Raw genomic sequence first — 21,590 nt, forward strand, 5'->3', positions numbered from 1 at the left:
CATTTTTGTGCTCTGTGATCTATGTAGTTAAGCTAGGGGGCGCCTGTAGGCACTGGTGTAGCTGCCAGTGCCTTTTATGGTGTCTGCAAGAGTCAGCAAATCTCTTCTCCAGAATCCACAATGACGGAGAGGCTGTTTGCAACTAATAAAACAGAACAAACCCACCACCAATGCACTGTTATTGCATCAAGGTTATTTGCAATCTGTTATTACAGAGTACAGCCGCAATAAAACCTTTTGCAGGCGTAAAACCGTATTGAAAGCTGGATCATGCAAGTCTGCCCCAATGGCATCATGATCGCAAGTACTCATGAATTAACAATAAAAGGAATCTATGGAAGGGCCCAAATAGTCACACACAAGGAAACGAAGAGATTGAATGACAAGATCAACATTTATCTTAATGTTATTTGTGTATATGATTCATGCTTTCATATGAAATAAGCTAAGGTCAGTGTGAACACTTCCGCTACTTTTCATGGAAGCGGGTTTCCGAGTGACTCGGCAACAAAACACTTCAGTTTCCTTGAATGATTTGTTCTATCCAAGTAAGAACATACCCTAGACTGGGAGTGCTTGAACTTCTGCTTGAATATTGAAACGGGCTTTGAACATTAACCTTTCCACCTATTTTGTGTGCTTCAGCCTTTGTGAACAAGACAAAGCAAGAGCTGAACTCTGATCTTCAGTACTGTTCTTTGGTTTGTCTGAGTGTTTTTCCCTCCCCAGCTGCTGAGAACAGTTTGACTAGTTTCATTTTATTTTGGGAACATGCAACCTCTGCCCTTACCAAGACTGCTGGGATGCAAGACACTTTCGTTGCTAAGGGCTATACCTAAGATCACACAGAGCTTCAAACAGGTAGTTTGGCTCAAATCTCAGTAGCTACTTCATATGCAGGTGAAGAGCATATTTGTCGCTCTTGTCTGTAATTTATCTTTGGCTAGAGAAAGCTGTAGAGACCAACATGGGAGAGACACATTTTATTGCAGCTTGGACAGATGAAGGTGTCTGGTTTCACTGTTACAGATGTACCATGGCATTTCTTCTCTTTGCACTCCTCTCAGCAGTCATTACTGCTCTGGTGACTGTTGCAGACACACAACCTGACTGTCTCCAGGCACTGCGGTCATCTGCATGGGATTCCCATACGGCAGGGTTAATGTTGCCAGCCTTCATATCACATTTGCAGACATCTTTATAACGCAGTCGGTCTGCCAACAGGCCTGGTATCTGAAGCCAACTCTGTAGCACATCCTTGGGGATCGTGCCGTGTTCAATTCTTTGTACATGACCAAGCCATTGTATAAATCTCTAAGACATAAGTGTGAACATGCTGGGAAGGTGGGCTTGGAAGAGCACGTCTTTGAGACTCTGTCCTGCCATATGATGCTCCAAATCTTCCTGATACAACACATATGGAAGTCACTGAGAATTTGCTTCTGGCAGGTGTAAGTTGCCCGTGACTCACTTCCATAAAGCAGAATGCTCAACACGCAAGCCTGGTAGATCTTCATCTTTGTATTGTTTGTTAGCATCACATTCTCTCATATCCTTTTGGAGGGGTGTGCCGTTGTCATAGCTACATTACCAAAACTCCTATCCAATCAAGTGTCGACTGGGAGGCTGCTATTTATGGTGGAGCCCATCTACCACCACAAGCATGTGGTCACCAGTGCTGGTGCATGGAGTGCTGGTGACATCCTGACCCAAGATTTATTTCAGACAATTTACTGGAATTCAACCACAGAATTAAGTATCCAGAAAACCTCTTATAAGTGAAGATATTACTCGTTCTTGTGGCTGTGAAGATGTCTTGGAAATTGGAGAGGTGGGGATGGCTAGTGAGATGGAAGCTATATATAAATTAATGAAAAACATAAATATGAGCAGCAGAAGCATATTAAATGGCAAATTTTGCACAGTTTATTCAGACTACAGTGGAGATGGTGAGGGTTTTATAATGTGCAGTATTGGTTAACTTAATTAGGATGCAACACTGTGTATTCACAGCTCTGGTTATAAGGAGAAGTCCTTTAACCAGGACAGTCGTTCCCAAACTCCCCCCCTCCCCATGCACACACATACACCCCCCACATGAAAACTTGTTGGCTCACTTAATGACATTTTCTACCTGTTATAGCAATTGTAATGCACTGTGCTAGACACTGTTTCTGAACTGTATTTTTATTGTGTCTTTCACTTCTTACAACAAATTGAATTCCACAGAATTCAAAACATAGATGAATACAATAAAATAAAGTATAAGAAACAAAAGTAACATTTTAAAAAAATCAATATAAATATTTAGTGTGATGGATATGTCGTCTCCAAATCCACAGGCATGTTGCAAACCAGCTGAATGAAGCTCTGGGCTGCTGGTAGCCTGTTGACCAATTTGGGAACCTCTGAACTTAATTAACTAAGAATTAATGCCCCTTAATTCTTCCCTATTGGAACTAGCTAGGAGTAATTATAATTGACCTGGGATAGACATGCTAGATCTTGTGGTTTCAGAGGTGTGTTATTTATGGCGTGGCTTTATATTCCACATTTTCCTGAGGGCTGAGGATAACTCTTCGCAATATAATTTCATGGGTTATTATTTATTACTGTTATTATTTATTAAATGTATATACTGCCCTATACCCACAGGTCTTGGCGGGGGGGGGGGGGAGTTCGCAAGATAAAATTGCAATATAAAAACATGAAATACACAACCAAAATAAAACAAAAACAAAAGCAACGCCCTCCCAAGTCCTTAAAGAATCAGTTAAAAAAAGAATGACTCCCCGGGAAAAGTGCTAATAATAACAAGTTGCCTCTTTTAGTGCCTTTGCTCTATTGCCATTCACAGGTGATTGCAAAAAAAAACGACAACAACTTCACCTGCTACTAATTTCTGATAATAAAATAGCTCTTGTTAACATGGGCAGAAACAAGGTTGCTAATTTCTTTTTATGTATTTATCGCGCCCGTTTTCGAAGACGGATGGACCTTCCCAACGGCAATGAAGCTAGACCGGGCCGAAGCTGCGCTGCTCCGCCTGCCTTCCCCTCTTCCACCCGGGGCTCCTCTTCACGCCCCTCCCTGGCTCGCCTCAGGCCGGGGAAGGGACTAGGCCGAGAAGCCTCCGGAGGTTCCTATGGCAACAGGAAAACACCCCGCGGGCGGGACGCGGAGAGACGAAGGCCGCTTCGTTCTGGGCGCGAGGGTAAAAAGGGACCGGCGAGGGGAAGGGAGGCTCCGAAGAGGGGGAAGCCGCCGCCACTGCACTCGGGGTGCGCAGAAAACGGGACGAGAATGTGGTAGAACCCGTGCACGCATTTCTTGGAACATTCACACGTGCGCGCACACAGAGGTTCTGTTTGTGAGGTGACGCTTCCTAACTTTCAGGTGGGGCTTCTTTGGCCTTTTTCTTGGGGACGAAGGGCTCTTCCAGACGGGTGGTTTATTTGGCATTCGCCCTTATTTGTTTGCTGTTGAAGGCGCATTCCCTGTTTGTGGGGAAGTTAGATTACTTGGCATATCAGCAAGTGTTATATGCACCACACCCACCCTGCTTTCCAGTTTAAATTTCCATCACTTTCCTCACAGCAAAAAAAAACAGGTCTTTTGGGGAAGTGCAGGGTATTTGTGTGTGTGCGCGCGCGCGCGCAAAACTGCCAAACAAACTCGACAATTACACAACCAGAATCCCACCTTAAATAGCAGCAGTCTGGAAGCACCCATGACTCGCTTTTAAATCCTGATTTACTCTTCCCTGGGAAAGTCTCTTTGAAGTTTTGAAGAAGCCTATAGTCTTTGCCAGCTGCCTAAAAGTCCTTAAAGAGGGAGCCACGCAGGCGCCTCTCATAAAATGTTTAAAAAGTCTTGGCACCACCACTGAAAAGACCCTCCCCTTTGTGTTTTCCTACCTAGTGTCAGAGAAAAATACAGAGCAGGTGCTCTGAAGCTAAATTTAATGTTTGAGCAGATACATCTGGGGAGGTATCATGTACCAATGCTATTCCAACCCTTATGCCCCAAAAGAGAGAACTTTGAATAGAGGTCAGAAGTACACTGGTTGCAAATGGAGATGGCTTAATATTGAACTAGTATGACCTGATCTATTGGCCCTGGTAATAATCTGTCAGATTCCTTTTAAAACCAGTTGAAGTTTCCAAACCACCTGCAAAGGCAGCTCCACAGATACAGTACGTTGCTGCAATCCAATATAAATGCAACTGTTATTAAGTATTTACAATGCAATCTAGAAGACGTGTCGATGAAGCCACTTTTATCTTCATTTAAACAAATCGTATAACAATAACAAATGACAAATAACAATAACAAATAACAAATTGGCTTGTTATTTTTTATTCAAATCCAGTTTTGTTTACTTTGTAAATTAGGGCAGCAGTTTGTAAACTACATTGTCTGAAGCGTTCTTATTCAAGGCCGGCCCACCTGTGACCAAGGTGAGGTGACTGCCTCAGGTGGCAGGATGTACAGTATTGGGGCAGCAGATCCGTCCTCCAAGGAATGCAATGGACGCTGCCGCTGGTGCACTCCTTGAGGCACGGCTGATTTCCTCCCAGCCCTAGGCAGGAAATGGTGAGGGCTACCCTCTGTTTTCTCCTGGGTGCTGCACCTGTCTGGTTCAAAATGGGCCCCTTTCTCCCCACCACAACTGCTTTTGATACCCACTTCAACCATCGAGTAAGGTTTATTTGATTCCCCCACCCTACCCTAGTTCCCAATGTAGATCCTTATTTCACCCTTGTTCCTGGTGTAGATCTTCACTCGCCCCTTCTGCCCTGGCACCATTTTGTGGTTCACCTCAGGTGCCAAAGTGTTTTGGGCCAGCCCTGCTCTTAAATCTGTGAAGAAACACCAAGGATCCTATTAGATTGAGAAAGGGGTTTGTGCAATACCATTTCTGTCCATCTTTTTGAAAAGTTCCATTTTGCTGCTCCAACAATGTACTTATATGTGTGTGAATGAAAACTGGTACTGTAAAGAAGGCAATCACTATTTTCCCGATGCCTTTCTTCATTTAGTGCACATAATAAGTTTTCATAAAGTCAGGAAAATGAGCGATAAACCCTTGTTCTGGTCCATTGGTTCTTTGTATAGGATAATCCAGGTCCAAGCATTTTTCTGCAATGGAAATTAAACCCTCCAGAAGCCAACAAAAGCGTGGGTAAGTCTGTAAACTGAAAGATACAAGTATATACAAGTAGCAGCCATTTTGCGCACTTTCAATTGGCATGCAACCACCAACGCACATGTCATTTTCAGACCCAGAAGAGGGTGGAAAGGGGCAGGGGTGTAATGGGATGGGCTGGACTTGTGTGTCGAGCACAGGTGGGAAGTTGCCTGTACCTAAAAGATAACAAACAGCCTGATTCTATGCATTTTTACTCAGAGGTAAGCTCTGTTGTATTCTGTGGGTCTTACTCCTCGGTAAGCGTGTAAGCCCCATTGAATTTACCAGAAATTACTCCTGAGTAAATACCCAGAGAATGAAATACCCAGAGAATGTATGAAAGCCTTTAACTTCCAGTGCATCATTTCTGCATGATATAGTGGAAGCAAGCCATTTTTAAGTTGAGTGTACGTTGTTATCATTGTGGATCGTAAAAGAATAAACTTGTAAGTTCAAAGAGTTTAGATTATGTTACTATCTATTATTGAAACCATTGTAAAAAATGCTTTTCTTTATCAAAGCCACCAGCATTTATTACCTCCTGGTTTCCTTCCTTGCAGGGGGCATTCTACTTTTGCTTTTATTTTTTTCTGTTTTCTGCAGAAACTATATATGTCTTGTGTGATAGTTTTGTTTGTCAATATCTCACCTAAATTATGAAATGTAAAATAGTAAGTCCAGTTATCATCACTGACATTTTTGACCCTGATCTGGTCTTATCTTGTATAATTATCTTGTATATTTTTTTTAATGAGGGAAGTTTAAAAAAATGCAAAACTAATGAATTGCTAATTGTTTGAATGATATATCTTAAAATGTATTATTTGAAGGAAACATTCAAGACATTCAGCATCCAAAACGGATGCTGTCGTAGAATTGTACCTCAGCGAGGAACATGAAAAAGAAAGTAGAGCAGCAACAGTTATTCAGAGAGCCTGGAAAAGATGGCTGGTAAGTTGGAAGCGCTACTTCTCTATACATTTCCTCAGAATAATCTGCTTCTGGGGTTTCTCTAGTATGAGTTAGGTTTTTTGGTTTTAGTTTTAATTTTCTGTGGTTTTCTAGATCATAGCTTATAACTATAATCAATGTTGTAACTTCAAGGAACAATGGTAAATGTTTATCTGTGTTTTTGTATTTTTATCTGTAAGTCCCAGTCTGAGGAAAAGGCAGGATATAAAAAATAAATTAATTAAAATGAAATAATAACCTTATTGGTGATGTAGCACATGGACTGCACTTTAGCTTGTCAGCCTGGTATTCCTGAATCTGAGGGTCAAATTATTACCATATACTGTACCAGGTGTGGGGAACCTTTGGCCCTCCAGATGCTGCTGAACTAGAACTCCTTTCAGCCGCAGCAAGCATGGCCAGTCTTCAGGAGTGATGGGAGTCTGAGGCGACCCATCCCATTTTGCCAACTGAGGCGAAATGGGAATGTGCTGCTCCCTGCCCCACCTCACTGCTGCCCCTCCACCACTTCTCGGCAATAGCAAGAGCTTCCCACTGCTGAGCAGCAGTGTTTTGCTAGGTGCGGCTGCTCGTCTTCTCTACCCCATGGGCGGAGAAGACAAGTGGCAATGATGTGCTCTTCCGCTTCCACCACCTGAAGCGGATGCTTCACGCTGCCTCATGGGTGGGTTGGCTCTGATGGAAGTTGGAAGTTCAGTGACATCTGGAGGCCCAAGGGTTTCCCATGCCTGCCTTATTTTATAGCCTACTATATGAAAGCAATTAACATGTCATTTTTGAAATAGAAATAGCACCCGATGGGCTTTTGAGGAGAATTAGAGCTGTGGGGAGGGAGATGAGTCTTAGTCCTTCCTCTCCTATCATGATCCCAGAGACATCAAATAAGAACCCCAGCAGATCTTAGTTCCAGAAAGGAAGCTCCCATTCCTCTGTAGTGACCCCCAAATCGTACAAAAATGTTACAAAACTGGCTGGGATAGGGCAGGGCAGAATGGGGTGTTTGCAGACTTTTTCAATGGTGTTTCAAACATACACAATTTCACTTAAATGCACAGTACCTTGGAATGTCACCCCCACATAATTTGGGAGCTGCCTGTATTGCGTATCACTGCAACTCAGGAGAAAAACCCTCTAGCGATAGGTTTACAGAGCAAAGCATCAGGTGGGGAGAAACCGCAAAAGGAAAGGAACAAGCCACAAGAATTGGGGCAAGATGAAGCGTTGAGAAGGGAAAACCAAACATGATTACAAGTTCCTCCAAATAAAAGTCATATACAGTACTTGGATGAGAGTGTCTGTCTGTGTGACTGCCTATAAATATATGTCACAAAGAGGCACTGGTCAATGTAAAGTACCCTGGGTTGCCATTGCCTCTTGTAACCTGAAGTTCATGCATGATCTTTTCAGAAAAAGCATTAAACAAGGTCTTCTTGAACCAGTTGTCCAGTGTGAAACTTGAGACCATGTACATCAGTCTTGTCTGCTCTGGCTGACAGCAGTTCTCCAGGGGTGCAGGTGGATTCCCCCCCCCCATCATCTGCAACCTAGGAGACTGCCTTATATTGAGTCAGACCATCTATCTCAGTGTTAAGTCCACACAGCAGCTCCCCAGGGGCATTCAGATAGTGATCTTTCTCAGTCTTACCCGGAGATGCCAGCGATTGAATTTGAGACTGTCTGCATGCAGAGTGCGTGCTCTGCTAAGGAGTCCCAGCCCTTCCTTAAGCTGTTTGGAACAGAGAAAGGTACTTGATTCTTTTAAAGCAAGGGGAGAAGAAGAGTCCACAAGTTCTTGTCAGGATGTATTGGCCTTTGAACTTTTTTTTTAATCATTCACAAACTATAATGGTGGTGGTAATAATAATAATAACAATGATGATGATGATGATGATGATGATGATGATGATGAATTTATTGTATCCCGCCCACCTGACTGGGTTGCCACAGTTATTCTGGGTGGCTTCCCACAATAACAACTGTTATTTATCTCTTGTGGCCAGGATATCGGTGTGTTTGACTACTATAAAGACCTAATTTCCTTTAGAATATGCGGAGAACCTTATCATCTGATGAGGTTCATTGATCCTAAAGAGGTAAGGGTTAGATTGAAGAGGATCATTGTTTTAACTTCACTGTTTCACTACTATCTATCAACTATTATTTATTTATCTATTATTCATGCATACTAGTATTTATACACTACCAACTCTTGCAAAACTTTGGGGGGGGTGTACAACAACATAAAAATACTTAAAAGCAATACATAGCAATTATTAAAATGGCTGACTACTCAAGAGACGTTTTAGAGAGCTACATACTGTAGACCTGTTGACAATAAATTATAATACCAATAATTAACTGTGTCTGTTACTATGAAACACCCAGTTTTAACTCCAGTAGACACATATAATGTGCTTTGACATCACAATCCTATATGCATTGCTATATGTATCCTATATGTATCCCTGCACTGCAGGGGGTTGGACTGGATGCCCTTCTCTTCCAGCTCAACAATTCCATGATTCTCTGAATCTTTGTATGTTCAGTGGAGCTTACCTTCAGGTATGTAGGTACAGAATTGCAGCCTTAGTGTGCTGAAAGTGAGTTTTGCAAATCAATATTTTAAAAACTGTTTGCCTACCTGCCTGTCCTCCTTTTTTCCCTGCCTCATCTTGCTAGCCATAGTTTTGAGATCTCCATGAAGAAGTCAGTTTATATAATTTTAGATTAATTGTTCCAGCCAAATTTCTGCAGGTAATTAGGTATAGGATTGCAGCTCCTTAATGCGCTATAAACTAGGTTTGCAAATAATTATTGTTAACTGGCTAGAACAGCAACAACAACAAAGCAAAGCAGTAATCAAGATTTAAGAGAAATAGGGAGCTAAACAAGAGTCTACAACCCAAAAAGCTTAGACATATCTGTTCTCCAAGGGTTTCATAACAAACAAGATGCCATAATTATTTTCCTTTGGTTACAGGCAGGATTTATAGATGCTGCAGCAGGGATTCATATAAGATTCAGACTAGGTGGGGTAAGTATAACTTAGATTAGGGGTGGGGCATCTCAGGCCCAGGAACCAAATGTGGTCTTCCAGACCTCTCTGCCTGGCAATCTCACTGGGTCACCCCATTTCTCCCCAGGCTTGTTTTGCATGACACCTCCAGTGTTTTCACCTGCCTGGAATGTATTCTTGAATTCTGCTAATGCCCCTTGCTTGCCTGGATGGAGAATAGTATGGCAGTATGTATGGCAATTAGTCTCCTGCACAAAGATAAGATTGTGGTTCATTGCTCTGCCCACAGCTGGCATGTGGCCCTAGGAAGATTGCTGTGAATGGAATGAGGCCCCCAGGCTGAAAAGCATTCTTCACCCTTGGTTTAGATGAATGTCAAAAGTGCAAATGATACCTAAACATCTTAAGGTAAAGGTAAAGGGACCCCTGACCATTAGGTCCAGTCGTGACCGACTCTGGGGTTGTGGCGCTCATCTCACTTTAGTGGCCAAGGGAGCCGGCGTACAGCTTCCGGGTCATGTGGCCAGCATGACTAAGCCACTTCTGACGAGCCAGAGCAGTGCACAGAAACACCGTTTACCTTCCTGCTGGAGCGGTACCTATTTATCTACTTGCACTTTGACGTGCTTTTGGACTGCTAGGTGGGCAGGAGCAGGGACCGAGCAACGGGAGCTCACCCCGTCACGGGGATTCGAACTGCGAACCTTCTGATCGGCAAGTCCTAGGCTCTGTGGTTTAACCCACAGCGCCACCCGCGTCCCTAAACATCTTACATACTTTATATTGCATATTTTGAAGTCTGTTAAATGTAAATTAATAAAATTGAGATTTTCAGACTCTAATACTCTCCCTAGAAAAGTAATCTTCATCTACATGGAAAGCTAATACATCAGGGAGAAGGATTTTATCTTAGCAATTAAATGGTCGACCTGGGAAGACGAGTCCTACATGTTATTTCTGCTCATTTGAATTAAATACCTGTAAAAATTGCTTTCTGTTCTCCAGTCTGTCAAATGCAAATGATAATGAGTTCCATCATAGGCCCTAAATGTAAGTTTTAGGGAAATGCAGAATCCAGTCTGCTTCCAGTTCTGAGAGGAACTAAAATTAAGGGCCATTTACGACAACCAACAGAGAATTAAAAAAATAACAATAACACTTTTTTTAAAAAGTGCAGTAGTCAATAATCAAGTTTCTCATTTTAAAATTGTATATATCTCTGCAGGTGAAGTTTCCTCCATGTGTATATTACAAGATATTTACCCACAGACCTGTTGTGGATCTATGTGCAAACAGTCCCAAAGACTACGCAAAGCTAGCAGACAAGTCAAGGCAACGACGAAGTTTCCAGGAAGCAAGCTTTGACGATCACAGGGATTGGTACCAACGCATAGAGAATAATGGCTGGAGACTCCTTTCCAACAGAGTAATAAAATAAAAGCATTTTCATCTGCTGCGTCATTCTCAAATACCAGCAAAGCTAATTTATATGACATGACAAGGTGCCTGGTGGTGCTAATATACCTGTAGGAGCCTCTCCACCCCCATCCGGACACTGAGGTCCAGCTCTGAGGGCCTTCTGGCGGTTCCCTCACTGCGAAAAGTGAGGTTACAGGAACCAGGCAGAGGGCCTTCTCGGTAGCGACGCCCGCCCTGTGGAATACCCTCCCATCAGATGTCAAGGAGAAACAACTATCTGACTTTTAGAAGGCATCTGAAGGCAATCCTGTTTAGGGAAGTTTTTAATGTTTGATGTTTTATTGAATTTTTAAGATTGTCTGGGGAAACCCAGCCACAAGGGCGGGGTATTATTAATAATAACAACTATTATTATTACTATTATTATTATTATTATTATTATTATTATTATTATTATCACTAATCAGGCTGCAACATTCAGGTTCTGATTGTGGGCTTCCCATGGGCTTCCCTGGTTGTCCCCTATGAAATCAGGATGCTGGACAGATGGGCTATTCTCGTGTTCTGAAAAGTCCAATTAGCTAAAATTACTGTTCTAACTGGGGATGGGGTTTTAACTTGGGTTGGTGTTGTTTTTATTCATTTTATTTAAATTGTTTTAAGTTGTCAATTTGGATTTTTGTATTTGTGGGCTAGGGGTTGTTTTGGGGCTTTCGTTGGGGAGTGTATTTTTTATTAGTTTGTATACATTAGAATTGCTTATTGTTTTAATTATTTTTATTACATATTTTGTGCTTTTGTATTGAAACTTTTATGTTGTGAACCCACCTGAGACCTGTGGGTATATATACAATTTTAATGAGAATAAAGGGAGAAAGCTCTAGGAGAGTGTCCTAGAGTATCACAAGGAAGTACAAGTGAGTATATCATTTGGATTTGAGTTTCCTGCAGCCAGTAGCGAGTTCAACAGAATGTGGAGTACAAATAGGGTACCACACGTATACCTCTGGTGCGCTAACAGATTCTAATGTGGCAGTGGCGGCAGCAGTGCTTTCATTTATAAAGATATTTACATACTGCCAACCCATACAAAACATCAAAGCGATGTACAACCGTATATAAAAGTATAATGAAACATAGAACACCATAGAAACAATTAGGGAAAAACCATCATTAAAATGACTGGCTAACCAAGAAACAGCTGCATAGACATGTCAGCATAAAAAGATCTTCAAAGAGATGCTTGAAAGTCAGTAGCGAGGCTGCTATTATTAGTAAGCTGCTTCCTTCCAGGGAACTCGTAAGAGCACCAAATTAGGAAGTGCCTGGGATGGCTTAATTAAGTTGTAGGCAGGAGCAGGAGGGGAAGGAAAAAAACATTTCCATGTATTGGAGGTCTTGTGCTGGTATGCATACCTGAGGAGGATGTCAGTATGAATCGATGTCAGCAAATGCCAACTATTTTTTGCCCTGCATGTCTGAGGCCTGTTTTACCAGGCAGCATGGATCTTTCTGGAGTTAAGAGACTACCAGAAAACTTAAGATGACAGCAAGGCTAAACTCTGTGGTAGCATCCTCCATCCTCTGTATTACAACAAACACAACCGTTCTCTGATGTTCCTCTGCCCTTGCAAGCAGCTGTCAGTTAAGCGGAGCATGGGCAAAAAGAACTGAAGCTCATTGATTTTATTTTTATTTTGCTTCACTACAAAACAAGAGGGGGAGAGGCAAGGAAGTTACATTTCGGTGGCTGTACAGGAACAGCAGTATCCTCTGCAGAGCTGTGTGTGACCAGGAATTTCATATACAGTGGTACCTCGGGTTACATACGCTTCAGGTTACAGACTCCGCTAACCCAGAAATATTACCTTGGGTTAAGAACTTTGCTTCAAGATGAGAACAAAAATTGTGTGGCGGCGGCGCAGTGGCAGTGGGAGGCCCCATATGCTAAAGTGGTGCTTCAGGTTAAGAACAGTTTCAGGTTAAGAACGGACCTCCGGAACGAATTAAGTACTTGACCCGAGGTACCAATGTAGAGACAATGGCATAAATGGAGAAGGAAGGAGGTTAGCATTGACAAGGGTCAGAAAATTATTGCGCGTTTGTAACAGTTTGTGAAAAAATGTGTTTCAGTTTTGGAAGGGCATGGACCCCTTAACTGCTAAAGACAACATCCGAATAAAGGAATTCCACTACTGCAAGGTGCAGAAGAAACAAGCTGTAGAAAGAAAAAGAAAAAGAAGAAAAATAGAGTGGCTGAAAAAAATGTGAGCTTCTGCAGGTTTGAAGTGCTGTACATAACAGTGAACTGTTTTAATTTTATCTTCTGAATAATTTTATTACCATTCATACAGTTGTCATGATAAAGGCCTCCTCCTTCAGGCACTATATTCATTGGCCAACTAGACAGAGTTTGCTATAAATCATAGGTTAAAAAGTTCCATCGCTTTTGCTGGCTCATTTCGGCCCCACCAAGCCCAAAGCATCCTGCCAGCCAAGTATGGTGGCCTTCTGGGATCTTAATAAAACACCTGTGTTTACTGTGTTGGAAAATGCCTGAAATGGAAAAACAGACAGCAGGTGATGCTCTTTGAAGTCACAATTGTGCTGCCGATTAAACTTCTGAAAACCAGTGATTTAAAGAACAGCAAGGGGATTTTACAACACAGAGGTTTTACAACGTAGTCCTGTTTGGCTCTTGGAACCTCTGCCTTTTGGAGGTTTGAAAAGCAGAGATGGGGAGGGAGAAGGGCTTTCCATTCAATGGAAACTGCTTCAGCCTCCCACTGCCAATGGGCAGGTACAAGCATCTCCTGCCAGCTGTCCGTACTGTAAGGGAAATGAGCTCAGAGGGAAACTACATGCAAAAAGAAGAGACACTGGTTTATCAAAAGGTGATCAGTTGACAAGACAGTCCTGGTGATAACACAACCCCCTGGCCTTGGTGTCACATGTAGTGTGAGAAAAATCGGTGCTTTCCATTCAAGCAACAGGTGAAAAAATTGAATGGCCTGATAAATTGTAATTCAGCAGTTTCATACTGGAACTTCCTTTTAAAGTTCCTTTGTTCAACGATGGCTGTCTTAGGATCCAATATAGAGGTGTCCTGAGAAGTTTAAACTTCTTGTTAGTTTCTAAGTATTACCATGAACTTTCAGTGTTCAGAAAGTAGCAGAAAACTAGCAACCTCCTGGGGTGTTTACATTGTCATGAACACTGCCTTGTTGGTGGTTCACTGTAAATTATTATTTTGCTTTTAGGCAGTTGTCACTGTTTGCTCTTTTTGCATTAAATCTCCATCTAACCCCCCCTCTCCCTTTCATGTATGATAGCCAGTTTAGGATTGCATTTCATGCATATGAAGATTTGATGCCATAGTTAATGCATTAGCCCTTAAGGTACCACAGGACACAGTTATTTTTGCTACCCCTTTGTAAAATGAAACGTCTTCTCCTGTTTCCTAGGTACTTTGGCGAAAGCCTGCAAACTAAAACTGAGGACACAAATGCAACAGTATTAATTCAAAGAGCAGCAGAAGGGTTAATCAACACTCTGAAGGATGAGGGGATAGATAATGTAATGGAATGGGAAGTGGATGAATTGCTGAAATGGACAAATGCACTCAACTACGAAGAGTAATTTGACCTTTTATTCTTCTTCTTCCAAGTCTTAATTATTTATTGTCAAAAAGGCTGCTCTTATTTTTAAATATCCAGGTTGTGTGTTAATGGCAGCATAGTGCCATATTACCATATTACCTATATTTCAAAGCATTAAGCCATTGCGGGGGGGGGGGGGGAGGGAGTTTCTGCTAACCTCTGTTCCATTTTACTGAATGGGCTTTGTTGTCCCTAGGTATGTTAAGGAATGGAAAGAAATTGGAACAAGCAGGATTTCCAGCTGCATCCAAGGTAAAGGACCTCTGCCTCTTTCTGGCAAATCTCCATGTAATTTTCCAGCATGGGAGACCCAATTGACACACAGTGCTGGCAGAATAGCTGTGCTGCAGCTACCTGCATGCTGGTAACATGATTCCTGTCAATTTACAACCAAAGCAGAGTCTTTCTCCAAAGTGAATGGCTGTGGATAGAAGTAGCATGAATCATGTGAGCAGATCTACTTATCACCTTACCAGCCTAATTGTTTGGGTTGAGAGCGAAGTGATAGCCACACGGACTGTATAATGCATTATTTGGATCTATTTTGCATTTTTCTTCAAGAATCTTCACTTCATTAAATGTTTGCACAGTAGAAATTGCAGCATGCATCTGCATTTCACAGGTTGCTCTAAAATTCATTCTCTGAATTTCATGAAACATGTTAATGCCTAAATTACAGAGGTATTGAAGAATGTGTGCCTTGACTTGTAAAAGAACATTGCTTAGAGAATTGTTGCTTAGATTTATTGCATCTTCAGTAACCTCACTGTTGTCATATGATAAAGAGAAAACAGTTCTGTCCCAGTTAAGAAGTGAAGTATGGAATTTGAGGGAATTCTGTGGCATTGTACCAATTAAGGGTGTTGACTAGTTCAAAAGGCATGTTTTTTCTAGTTATGTTTGCTGTTTGGTTTGGTTATATTATTCAAAATGTAATAACTGACATTATTGTCAACATATTACTACTGACACAGAGTGACTGTTCTGCAATTCTGTATAAATGCAGAAAAAGTGCAGAGCTTGGCAGCAGGCAAGGAATCTTAACAGCATGTAAAACCTCAAGTAATTCTATAAGACTACTCAGAATTTCATAGCAGAGTTGAAATTTGAATGGAGTGCATCCCAACTAATAGCTCTTACTACTGTAACTGCTGTTTAACATCATCTACGAATAAACTTCTGAACACAACGTTCCATTTGAAATAGTCATTTAAAATGCATTTCTTAAATTTCAATTCTAATCTTTAGGTTTCCAGTTTACTGACAAACCAATCATCTCTTTGGAATCGAATGAGATACCAAACACCATCAAGCAACTAGTAGAGTCACAAATGCATTCGGATAAAAAGAGTCAGCGCAAGGTAAACACTTCGTACAGTTCAGTGGCAAAACTCACCTGACAACTCTACAAGCAGCAGCTACAGCAGCAGCAAAACAAAGCTTCAGAAGACAGATAAGCAACAAACAACCTGGATGTTGAAAGATAAGTAGCTATCTCTGTGTACTTGTGTATTTCACAGCCTTATTTGTCCTGGCACATTAACACAAAATCCAAAAGTATTTTAAGTCAAACCTTATTCCAGTATTGTGGTGAAGCACATTGAATAAAGGAGTTGCTTCTGGAAATGCAGATACTGTTTTAAACTTGTATGTCTACTAGCTGAAAGTGCCTGGTGTTGCCCAGACATTCTAAGGACCCTCAAAATTGTGAGATGTATGAACAGGTAGTCAGTCGTTTTAGAGCTGAGCATAGCAGATGCCCCCCCCCCTGCAATCCAGGGGACCTAACCCAGATCTGTGTCAGGTCTGCTTGGTCCCCCGCATTGTCATCTCAACCCGCCCCCCAGCAACATCACTGCCCATGTCCCCACTGGGCGTGGCTCAGGCCCCAGATGTACCCACCAACAATGCCATCTTGTCCCACCCTATGGCTGCCGTTGCTGCATTGTTGGAAACTTGCCTCACTTGCCACTGCCACCTTGCGAAAGGAAATCCCAACTCCTGCATCAACGGTTGCCATTGCTTCTTGGGCCATTAACTGATGACGAGAAACTGTCCAACCACTGGCACTGAGATAACATGGGTGGGAAGTAACTAGTCCTGCCCCCCCCCAGGTCCTGGGGATCTCTGTGGCCTCAGACACACTCTTCAGTTCTGCTACCCTACCAAGCATTTGTTCTTGGTTAGCAGTTCGTGGTTTGTCTGGAGGAGACCAGCCCCATGCTCCCATATGGATGACACTGTTGCTCAGCTCACAGCAGTAGGACTAAAGGAGTAAAGTAGTCACAATCTCCCTCGGCTCTGGGAGTACTGTTCTAAACCTCTGGGCTTGCTGCTCAGTTTTTCTATACTACTATATTTATTCTCTTACAGGACAAATGTAAAAAAAGGTTTTGGAGACAATACTTGTCTGTAACAGCATAGTTTTATTTCACATACAAGAGTTTTGTCACTAGCTTTTGAGCTCTACAGGATTTTTGTCAGGATCTGGTGGATGTTGTTACCCATTTTGCAGAGGATCAATACTCCAACAGCACAGAATCCAATACCAAGTACATATACAAATTGTTTCCTTCCATGGCATGAACATGGAAAACACATGCCAGAAACTATTACTGAAAGGTAAATACATGTTTTCATATATCTTAAACTTACTTAGTAAGTTTATATTCATTTATAGTGCCCCTTTTCCCTCCCAAGGATTACATAATCAGTGGTGGGGATAAAAGAGCAATTTACGTTTTTAAAACAGTAACACAACCATTAGAAATTGAATGCATGTTGTTTAAACACAAAATATTGAATAAAGCCACTATTTCCATGATAGAAAACAGGTTAAAAAAAAATCATTTTTCACATGGTAAGATTTTGCTAGCTAAGAGTAACAAAAAATAATTTATTTTTGAAAACTGAAAATTCAGTTATCAGCATTTACAAAAACCAAAAGGGTACCCAGATTATTACAATGAATAGTTAATAGATCTATTTTCTTAAGGCAAATAATTGCAGCCATCAGTAACAGTAATCTATTGTGAGTTTACACTGTGCATATGATTTTTAATTCTTCTACGTATTTTTCTTCCCAGTTTTGATATGGAGCCTTGTTTTGGGCAATGTACTTGTCAGCTTTAAGTCTGATGTATCATTTCATAACACTTCAGTTTCTTGTCTCCAGGTTTAAAGCAATGGAAAACTTTGTGCACCTTCCATATGCCCTAGATCAGGGACTTCTAAATGTTAGTTATCTGGCATGGATAGTGATCATGGTTGGCACACACTTGTAGCCTCCTGCCAGTGTTGTGGCGCCCTCTTGGTGAAGTACATTGCATAGCAGCAAAACAAGGACCACTGTGCGCATTCCACTGTCAGTTCTGATGATTTAAAATACAGCAGGAACAAAGTTCTCTTGCGTTGCAGCAACATTTTCTACTCATGAAGACCAACCCCGCATTTTCACACCCAGGCTTTCCACCCTGGAAAGAGGCGGCTGAGATTCTTTGGGTCCATGGCTTGCTGTATGAGAAGGTTCACCTGACCTCCTACACTGAGGACTGTCCCCTCTTCCACACCTTTAAGCTTCTCCTGAAGTCGCATCAGAACACGCTCTGCCACTTTATTAAACATCTGGTTATCTCTGTTGAGAATAAAAAAAATGTAAGAAAACATAAATTGCAGAGCCTCGCAGATGTTCATGTTAGTCACAACACCCATCCCCGGTAGTGATTTCTTACTTTGATTTTTTGTTACATCCCTGCTCAGCACCATTGAGACTTGAGTTGATGTCTGTCTCATCCTCTGGCCTTTGCTGCAAATACAAAGCTTTCAAGGGATTCATGGTCCAGTCAAAAAGTGGGTCATACAGAAGCACCTGTAAAACAAGGCAAAAATAGGCATCTAAATGAAGCTAGCTCAATGCCCTAAAAAGGCAGGCAAATAAAGATTCCATGTTTGTAGGAGAATCTTTAGACTGGCAATGTTGTTCAGCATGTGAATTAAATGTTATGATTTGGTCCCATCTTGGTAATAAAACATTTCCATTATTTTAGCAATTGGGCAGTTATAAATGTTCTGTCAACAGCAAATACAGCTACAATGAACCTGCTTTTTGAAATACAGAAACTCCTTGTAGAGTTTCCTCTAAGCTGTTTGTGGCCACCTGATAAATGGTAACCTCTAGGTTGAACTACCATAGTGTGTCATTTGTAAGACTGTCTTCACACAGTGTGAATACCAACTGTTCAAGACAGCAGTGGCTAGGTTGCTAATGGAAACTGGGTAGAAAACATCCTACAACTGTGTTAAAATATTTACTAAGGGTGGGACAGAATTCAGGGCCCTTAATGCTGATCTCAGGATTCTGGTTGGTTCATATATGCATGGACATTCCCTGAGAAAATAAGGTTCTAGGCTGCTTAGGGTTTTAAAGGTTAACTGCACCACTTCAAAACAAACTGGTAACCAGTGTAATTTGTGTTGTACTACATGCTGGGAGTCTTGATCCCAAGCCATCCTTCATGTGCAGATGTGTGTGCATGCATGCCACATGCTGGGGCTTGATCATGCCCTCAAATTTAAATAATTTCAGTTGTGTGTTCAAATGGGCTCATATGTCAGTCTAACATCTTTTCCTTCCTTAAAACATTCTGCTCCCTTGAAACAGAAAAGGTTCAGAGCTGCATTACAATATTTCAGTAAATCTCCTGTGACAAGTTATAAGTGCTTAAAATATTTCTAAACTTTTCGTGTGCCTAACAGTTTAGAATGTTGAAGCAAACTTTTGCACTGGGAGCTGCCACAGTTTAAATGCCAAAGAAGTTTATGAAGGTTTTTAAATACAACCAATACCTTTCAGCTTTTCATCGACAGCCACAAAAAAAGGCTTACCTGTACAATAGTAAGCAAAGCTTCTTGGGAATTTCTCATAACCACCATAGTTTTTTCACAGCATCTAGAAGATATTTTCAGAACAGTTTTCTAAATTATTTTCCACTAATAGTTTCAATATACGACAGCATTTTGTTTTTTATAGCTAATGGCAGTGTTTTTTTACTGGGTCTCATTAGACCAAAAATAAAAATGTAACGAACATGGTTTTCACTGGTTTACACTACAAGCTTGTTCAAAAAGCTGAGCTGGTGGAATTCTATTGTAACTTTAACAGTGAAATGCTTAAGAAGCAACTGCAGTTATATACTATACCTCCTGAAGACTCCTTCTACACCAGTGATGCCCATTCCATCCACTATATCTCTTGTTAGCCTGAAAGGTATCATCTCTGGGGTAGGAAGGATTTTGCCCTGCTCAAAAGCAACACCTGGCAGAGGAAAAGAGAAATGCAACGTTTTTAAAAGGGTTATATATACACAAAAGAGTAATATATGATCCCTTGTGTTTATACATACCTAGATCAATGTGCACGAGTTCTGCGGTTTGCTCATCTAACAGAATATTCTGTACATGTCTGTCTCCAAGACCAAGTATGTAGCCAACTGAAAGAAGGAAGTCTCAAAATGAACCCAGAAGCACTTGCCTACATTTCATTTTTCCCCTTTATACATATAACTCACAGCTTCTCTCTGCATTTATTTATTCCCCGCCCAACAGGTTTTCCTTGCTTGTAAGGTTCTGAGAAGGTTTATTCTCCTTTTCCAACCACAGTCTACCATGTTGCATTAAGTGCTACTCTGGAAGGTCCCCTAATCTTCAGCAATGGTTTTTCAAGAGGAACAAAGAACTGGTGGGAGGATTGAAATGCTTGGGAACATGCCTAAGGATAGAAAATACACCTGAGTGCGGCTCCCTCTCTTTCTCCCATTCACAAAATAAATTAATCCCATGTAGTGCTATGTCACAGTGCCAGTACACTCATGCTGCCATCTTATATTTAAAGCAGCTACTATACACTTTTGGGCAGCATAAACCATACCATTTTTAATGATAGTTTACTTTTTAATTATTAAATGGATTAAATCTCAGTAAACTTTCACACATGGGTACATTTTGAAGATGCCAAAACAAGTGGGAGGTGATTCACAGTTAAGTCAACAAAGCAAACGAGTAACATTGGCATTTCATTCCCAGTCAGCTATACACCTGAATGAAAATACCTATAGAAAAGAAAGCAGCCCTCTAACTGCGCCAAAACTATCAGCCCCAACAATTACAACTTGTCCCCTGTGATCAAAATCTATGTACTATCAACTAAAGCTCATGGAGCACCTTGGAAGAGGAGGACAAAACAGCAAGAGTCATTACATTTTAGCTATTAAATAGATTAAGACCTTTAGCTCTTGTTGAAACAAAACACTATTTTCAATTTGTCTTTATAGTTAGAAAATTATTATTGAAGTGTGCCAAAAACCAGCCATATTTTTACAGTACCTATTGATGAAGTAGCAACACTGCGAGTATATGCCAGCCGTTTCTCAAACCATACTGCTGGATCAAGAAATTTTTCCATGCAGAAATAACGAAATACAGGTTGAAAATTTTGACATACATCCATAAAGATGTTACATTTCTCCTCAGGATTTTTCCTTTGGGCCTCCTTCAAAGTAAACCATAAACAATTTAAAGATGGGTGTGAAAAATACCTTTGTTGCTTATGTACAGCTATACTTGCAGTGAGAACACAACACATAACATTTATGAAACACCTGCCCTTCAAAATACCAATAGATGTGCAACAATTGGGCAAAACTGAAGTGAAGTGTAGCAAAGTGGACAGTGTGCTGGCTTAAGGGTGGGGGAGATAAAGGCTCAAATCCCTGCCTAACCTATAAAGTTCACCAGTTAACTCTGGGTCAGATATTATCTCTCACCTGAACTGACAATGGGAGAAGGGAAGCCTGGATGGTTTACTATGAATGCACTTCCTCTGGAGGAATGAATGGGGGATCCATCCATGAATGGGTGAAGCCCTTCTTCCACCAGGAGAGGCACATGCAACTATGTGATAAGCTTCTGAAGATCTACGCTCAAGCGAATATAGAAAGATCTGAGGAGTTGAAATGTCCCCTAATGTAGGGGTCTAGGCTTGTGAAACCGAAGTCAGTCCCTTGGAACAAGGTCCGATACGGACTAAGAAAATTGAAGCTCTGGCTGTCTCTCGAGTGTATGTGTATGAAGGTTGAATGCTGGCACCAGGGAAAGGTCTCTTTCACCCCTTTCACATAAAGTACCCAAGCCTCCTTTCTCTGGATGGCATTAAAGAGGATACGACCCATGGATGGGATGCCAGACCTGGAATATAGAAGGAGGATAGAATCTGTAGAATTCTCCTGTCAAAAGTTGCTTCTGTTGAACCTAAAGTATCTAACCTGTAGTTTTGGTG

The 21,590-nt window shown here is 41.3% G+C and overlaps 2 protein-coding genes across 6 annotated transcripts in view; one reads left to right on the plus strand and one right to left on the minus strand.

Moving 5' to 3' along the window:
- Positions 1–3,109: 3,109 nt before the first annotated feature.
- Positions 3,110–15,887, plus strand: LOC310760540 (protein MFI). 4 transcript variants are annotated; one of them, XM_083609263.1, is made up of 10 exons: positions 3,110–3,214; positions 5,119–5,185; positions 6,022–6,142; positions 8,164–8,256; positions 9,144–9,197; positions 10,405–10,605; positions 12,732–12,865; positions 14,063–14,233; positions 14,454–14,509; positions 15,506–15,887. In XM_083609263.1, exons 2-10 carry the CDS (start codon positions 5,148–5,150, stop codon positions 15,655–15,657), a joined length of 1,020 nt encoding a protein of 339 aa, XP_083465389.1. In that variant the 5' UTR covers positions 3,110–3,214; positions 5,119–5,147; the 3' UTR covers positions 15,658–15,887. The 4 variants fall into 4 exon arrangements, with proteins under 4 accessions (XP_083465389.1, XP_083465390.1, XP_083465391.1 ...); XM_083609264.1 differs by having other exon boundaries at positions 3,204–3,396; XM_083609265.1 differs by lacking the exon at positions 3,110–3,214 and adding an exon at positions 4,413–4,460.
- Positions 15,888–16,663: 776 nt separating this feature from the next.
- Positions 16,664–21,590, minus strand: part of ATM (ATM serine/threonine kinase) — a 53,226-nt gene continuing 48,299 nt past the window's right edge. For both annotated transcript variants that reach the window (XM_083608920.1, XM_083608919.1), the window contains 6 exons: positions 20,639–20,804; positions 19,660–19,746; positions 19,457–19,571; positions 19,142–19,205; positions 17,989–18,125; positions 16,664–17,891 (listed from right to left, as the gene is read on the minus strand). In XM_083608920.1, the coding sequence (XP_083465046.1) occupies positions 17,711–17,891; positions 17,989–18,125; positions 19,142–19,205; positions 19,457–19,571; positions 19,660–19,746; positions 20,639–20,804 (750 nt within the window). In that variant the 3' untranslated portion in view covers positions 16,664–17,710. The remainder of the gene's footprint in view (positions 17,892–17,988; positions 18,126–19,141; positions 19,206–19,456; positions 19,572–19,659; positions 19,747–20,638; positions 20,805–21,590) is intronic.

This window comes from Podarcis filfolensis, assembly GCF_964270895.1.
Source record: "Podarcis filfolensis genome assembly, chromosome: 4".
NCBI classification, from domain to species: Eukaryota; Metazoa; Chordata; class Lepidosauria; order Squamata; family Lacertidae; genus Podarcis; species Podarcis filfolensis.